At 32.8% G+C, this 6,422-nt stretch overlaps 2 protein-coding genes across 2 annotated transcripts; both read right to left on the bottom strand.

Annotated features, from left to right (window-relative positions):
* Positions 1-692: 692 nt before the first annotated feature.
* LOC106714736 (odorant receptor 46a-like) lies at positions 693-3,706 on the bottom strand. The gene is made up of 8 exons (XM_045678362.1): positions 3,527-3,706; positions 3,288-3,417; positions 2,480-2,684; positions 1,901-2,182; positions 1,642-1,741; positions 1,475-1,579; positions 838-993; positions 693-740 (listed from the first exon to the last, which is right to left on the bottom strand). The coding sequence occupies exons 1-8, from the start codon at positions 3,704-3,706 to the stop codon at positions 693-695; spliced, it is 1,206 nt and encodes a 401-aa protein (XP_045534318.1).
* A 1,339-nt stretch (positions 3,707-5,045) lies between these two features.
* On the bottom strand, positions 5,046-6,422 carry LOC106714737 (odorant receptor 22b-like). Its single transcript, XM_014507842.2, has 5 exons — positions 6,367-6,422; positions 5,817-5,916; positions 5,639-5,743; positions 5,322-5,477; positions 5,046-5,093 (listed from the first exon to the last, which is right to left on the bottom strand). The coding sequence occupies exons 1-5, from the start codon at positions 6,396-6,398 to the stop codon at positions 5,046-5,048; spliced, it is 441 nt and encodes a 146-aa protein (XP_014363328.2). The 5' UTR covers positions 6,399-6,422.

The following is a 6,422-nucleotide window of genomic DNA, read 5'->3' as shown; positions in this document are numbered from 1 at the left end:
ATGATACGAGATATAACGTTTACATTTAGGTCGATCGGTTTATTTCATTTTAAATTACGACGGATGATAGCATTTTAGAATCAGAAAGATTTCAAGATGGAACGCGTCAGATATCTGAAATGAGAGTTTTATCTGTAAATATTGGAAATTACGCTTCCGAGCGTAAATTGCTGTGGGGTAATATGTTTATAAAACGTAACAGCAATGTTTCGATTCGCGTAAATTGCAAGGCTGACTTGCTGACTCACACGGTACGACGCAACGTCGACAGTCATTCAAACAGTGGTCAATTTTACGAGCGACCTCTGCGTCTGCTCCAGCGATAAACAACATATTTGTAAAATGATCTTTGTGTTGAGTTAAATAAATTATAACTTTTGACAGTGATTTGTTAGCGTGTTACTGTGAGGGATATGAAGGAAAACATAGCAGCAAATGCGAAAGAATTTATTGTCAACACTACAGGCTTTTCTCACATGTATATTGAATTTGTTTAATTAAATTAAAATTATGTTCTTTTTAAAATAAACATATTTCGCCTTACACTTTTTATATAAACCCTTTTAAAAGTTGTATCGCTATTGATATTAAAAAAAAACTATATTGTAGAAAACAAACTTTTATAAATGAAAAATCTTCCAAGTTCGCAAACCAATCAAAACTATTCAATGCATATAATTTTTTATGGAATGCTATTTTCGATCCAAAAAAGTGAACAATGTATATGAAGACTTGAGTATCTGAAAACAAAAATATATTACAAGTAGGTAATGATTTCTTTGGGAACTTTTAGTGTTACAAAGAGTAGCAATCATTAATAGTAAATGTAATCCTTACAGAGATGTAAGTGTCCATAGACATGGGTACGATGTGAGCGATGGTCGGCGCTAGAGGGCGCGAGCAACGGACCATCAGTATGAGCAGGTGACGCCTCGCCGCCGGGGATAGGGATGTCCATTCACAGTCGTAGATAGATTGATTCACACAATCACTCTGCAATTAACAATCTAAATTACCTAAAACTAACAACAAACTATTTAAAAATCGACAGAATGGAAATATATAAGGTACTAGCTGTTGCCTGCGACTGCGTCCACGCGGGACTACAAAAAACTTAATTAGTAGCCTATGAGTTCTTCCGTGCTATGTTCTACATCAATGCCAAATTCAGTGAGATCCATGTAGCCGTTCTGCAGATACCTTGTAACTTCCATCCATCCATCCATGAATACATCTAAACATTCGAATTTATAATATTAGTAGGATGTAATAAGTATTCCAGTCTTAAAACACCCTAGGGGCACCCTGTATACGTCGGTAGACTTTATTATTTTTAATCTTATCATATTCAGTTCAGACACATTTTCTCTGAAACTCTTTCGGTCTTTTCAGTGATAAATTAGTAAGTGTGTACAAGCCTAGGTAAAGTTTTTTAATTTAAATTGGCTGTTTAAAGTTAGTTGAAAACGTTTACCTCATATTTAAGTTGAGTTCCATAATAGCAGTAAATAAACAGTTGTGCCAGCATACATCCTAAATACATGGCCATCGAGAAAAACTCCGCGGATAGTATGCTCAGCTGGGAACAAAATTAAATTAATTATTAGTTTCTTTAACTTGATAAAGTAAAGTAATACGTACCCCAACTATCTTATAGACGGTCATACAGATGACCCACGCCATAACGAAGAATTGTACGACCATCGCTTCTGCAAATATTGACTGCACTTCCTTAACAAACCTGCAATTAATTAAATTTGTACTTCTCTGCCATGCTGTTTCCAACAAGTAGACACCAAGTTTGACTGCAATAATCTAGTAGGTCAGGGTGACTATTGTTTTGAAATCCCAGAGAAAGAATGCTAGCTTTCAACTGAATAAAAAATGTTAAACACTTTACCATAATATTTGTTGATGATGTTGCATGCACTTTACAAATTTCCTTTGCAATAATCTTCTAAATCTTATGCTTTCTACATCCTTGTAGGTTTTTAATATAATTTTGTGAATATCTTTATTATTTTCTCCATCTGTATTAGATAAATTCTCAAGATCATATCTTAACATTTGCAACTGCGTTTTTGCTTGTGCATAAAATGCAACAATTGTGCAGTCCATTGTAACGTTGCCGTACGCCTGCAGTGTTATTAATATGGACATGTAAGTAACTGTTAATTCAAATCTGGAAGTAATCAAGAAATCGCTATTATAAATTTAATTTATTGAAAAATCCTCCTAAATAGGTAAATTAACTTTTTTAGTAGAAAATTATATTATTTATACTAGGAATACATGAGTGGATTGCGTTACAGATAAACGGAGAGAAGATTGAAATGTCGATCCGAAGTACCAAAACATGGTGCCCTGACCCTACATTAGTTCAATAAGGAGAGGAAAATGTGTAGAAAATTTCATCCCTTCTAACAATTACGTTTAAAGTAATTCGAGCGTTGGTAAGATTGGAAGAACCTCTACTTACACTGGTGTCTTACTGGTATCGAATGGGAAGTATCCAGTGAACTGAACATCTTCTCCTAAAGCGCGGTCGACAACGGGGAATATCGTCCACATGAGCCCACATAGGAATATCGCACAGTGATACATACGCAACAGACGTAACATGGACTTAGCATGGTGTCTCATGACCTTATCTTGGTAGTTACTACCCGGTGTAAAAAGGGACCCTGGATACAGACATAAGAATTTCATACTACTGTATGACTACAAAGATTACGAGTATTAGAAAACAGGCAATATTTTTCAAATAATTTTTATCTATGTTCAGTAAATTATATTATGTATAGCTTTGTTCATTTATTCATATTAGTTTTATTAAACTAATAAGAAAATTAAGAAACTATCAAAAGGAATGATTGCATAGTTTTTTTCGGAATGTTTGTTGCCTGAAATTATAACGAGTGATTGAGACGGCTGCGATCTTTTTTTTTATTCATGTTCTTCTTTTTATATAATCGCTGCAACAGAGATGCTTTCAAGCTATTAGAAGTTCTAATTATATCTGTGCATTTATCACAGAAATGATGACAAGTTACAAGAATCTCGCAGCAATGCAATTTATTTGCATTTCTTTTATAAAAACCAATTCGTTATAAAAACTATGCGCAAGGAGACGAGAACGTAAATGTATAGTACCCGACATTTGATTTGGCACGTCGCTGGTGAACAAGAGAACTTTACGGTCCGACTTACCAACTCGAAAACCGAGTACATACAAGAATGTATACGCGAGTCTCGTGTTATTGTTATCACGTTGTACTTTACTTTACCGTTAATTTTATCAATAAGTCGATCGATGCGCACCGAGCGGACGTTAAAAGCGATTTGTTTTCCCAAGGTGTTTAAAGTTGTTAGCAGAATGAACAATGTATTTACAATTTCGTCGATGCTGTGCCAGACCTGAGAAAATTAAATATCAATTTTGCATGAATTCTCTTTACGATTTTTGTATAGTATAGCGTACAATTCTCTCAATATGGACAAATATAGACAATTCGAACAAATTTACCTGAATTACACGTAAAACATGTTGCATATTGTATAAAATAACAAAAAACCAAATAACCACACGGTAATACACGTTCAAGGTTTGCTTAATTTTAGACGACGACTTAAAAACCATTTTAAAATATCCAACTCTTGCCAAAGCATTAAAATGTGGCTTGAAAGCATCGAAACTACTGTACATGATTATGGCAATAAAAAAGCTATGATTTGTCGCCACTTTGTCTGAAATATATCTGAAGGCTAAATTAATGTATCAACCTACACAGGCCACTAAAAATTCAAACAGTTTTCATGATACAGCGATATACAGGTTGATAAAATTTAATGATTTTTTTAAGACCTGTCAAAATGATATGATTATGTATTTTTAATGCGTTCCTCAAAAACAATTTATATTTTATAAATATCATATGTTGTTTTGAAAATGATACTTAACTTTTATTTCTTTTAAATAAATTCCATCCTACTATGTTGATATAGACATTGCAAATAACTTTTTTCGAAGCTTTGGCTTTCTAATATACGAAAAAAAATATTTCATGTTTATGTTGTTATATAAATCAAAACATATTTCGTTAACAAGAACCTTACATGTTTTATTTGCTAAAGCTATAAGTTTATGAATTTTTAGTGTCTATAATCTATAATCTATAATCTATAATGGTGTTGGTGACTATATTTTTATTTATTTTTTCCCTCCTGTATAACACCTTTCACAAAATATTAACTACACCAAGGCGTTAATTTTCGTATGTAGACAATTAGAAAAGGACAAATCACGTTTGTAATTAAGTATCTGTTAAATTTCGTTTTATTTATTAATGAGCACTTTACACTTGTATTGTAGAGTCCTAGGACAGCAATATTTATATATTTATATATTTTCTCCTGAGGTTCTCGCTAATAGAGGTCCTCCGTTGACCAGACAATGGCTCTGGCTTATGTAGGTGCCACTGTATCTATTAATAAAGAGCTGCAGTAACATACATTCCAGCCTTGCCTATTAGCGATGGTTTCGTGGCCCAACATATAGTTTATTCTTTACGTCTATAATCTATAATGGTGTTGGTGACTATATTTTTATTTATTTTATATAATAAAGTATGAAAACTCACTACTTACTTATATTTTATTACAAGTTAACAGTAATTCGAGGCTAGAGCACTTTAAACGATTAATAACAAAGATGATCAGAGAAGAGGAAAAAATTAAACGTTAAATGTTTTTAAAAATACTTATATTTAATTTCTTTATCTATAATATGTGACAATAAAGATATAATCCATATAAAAGAGTTAAAATATCAAGTTTAGTACAGTTGTGATAGGTTAGTTAAAATTTGCATTTAGTGAAAAACAATTAACAAATGTTGAAAAATAGTTATTGTCATTACTTCAAGCGTGACATTCTTATTTATTTTATTATTAAAAATATTTTTTCTTTTAATTAACTTTTTAAAATTACTGCTATTAAAAATATTTCCGACCCGATTAATTAAAAAAAAATTGCTTTTATTGAAATTAGTTCCGATCCAGAAATGTGTACAAAGAATACGAGAATTTCACCACCTGTGAAAAAAAAATCGCTAATTAATAAGACATTTTTATCGTTATTTATTTATTGAACAGTTCCAAAACAACTACAAGCTACAATGAACTAAAGAGGTTTTATTCGTCCAATTTTCGTTAAAGAAGACAGTAGTATTTGTAGATGTGTGGTAGCAATGGTGGTAAAACATCCGATTAACGGTTTCTAATTTTTTTCTAAAAATCAAAGAATTTTATTTTAATTCTCACAGATATAAAAGTATCGAGCGACATGGGCACGATGTATGCAATGCAGGGTGCAATTGGCCGGTAGCAGCGCTCCATCATGATGAGCAGCGGCCGACGCAGCCGCGGTGACACCGCCGGCCAATCGGACTCGTAGATAGATTGATTCACAAATTCACTCTGCAAAACGTTTTTTCCCATTGACATTTCTTTTAACAATACTTCTCTATAAATCTTCCAGCCTACAAACAGGATTGTGCACTACTGGAAGCAGGACTTCCGCAGTGACTGCCACACCACTTTGATAGTAAATTGTTATAGTTACACACCACCATACTTACCTCGTTTTTAAGTTGCGTTCCAAAGTAGCAGTAGATAAATAATTGGAACAAAATACAGCCCAAATATACTACCATTGCCAAAAATTCTACTGACAATATGTCTATCTGAAAGTGAACATCAATAAAATACCTAATTTATAAAAAAAAAATTTAGTTCAACAAGAAAGTATTAACATACGGCAGCTATCTTGTAAATAGTCATACAGATAATCCAAGCCATCACTAACATTTGCAAAACCATTGGTGTACCGAATATAGACTCGATTTCTTCGACTAACCTGCGTATAAATTAAATTGCATTAGAAATAAAGAACATTATACCATTTTAAAATAGTAATAGTTTTATATTAGTAATAGGATTAATAGTAAATTATAAAAATAGTAAAATAAATTATAAAGTACCAACGGAGCAAGCGGTCACCTAAACTCACCGAAAAAAATAGACATTTGCAATCGCAGATGCGTTGCCTGCCTTTTATGCATAAGAGATGCACAGATAGAGAATTTTTCTCCTTCCTATATGTGAATGGGGGTTGGGAAGGAAAAGAGGACAAAAATTAAGCCTCCGGAACCCACACTCATCAGACAAAACGTAGAATTCATTCCACTTTAGGCCTGTCTTCTGTGTGGTCGTGGTATTTCACCGAGTGAGCTGGCCAATTCGTGCAACAGATGTTGTTATTGCTAGCATCTACCACTGTTAAAATATATAAAAATCACTGTCATACCAAACAATCAGCTCATGTCGTTTCTTACACATGATTAATCTTCTGTAAAACAAATT

The sequence above is a fragment of the Papilio machaon genome, chromosome 6, assembly GCF_912999745.1.
Source record: "Papilio machaon chromosome 6, ilPapMach1.1, whole genome shotgun sequence".
Lineage (NCBI taxonomy): Eukaryota > Metazoa > Arthropoda > Insecta > Lepidoptera > Papilionidae > Papilio > Papilio machaon.
Note: the sequence above shows the minus strand (reverse complement) of the source record. Positions and strands in the feature narration are given on the sequence as shown.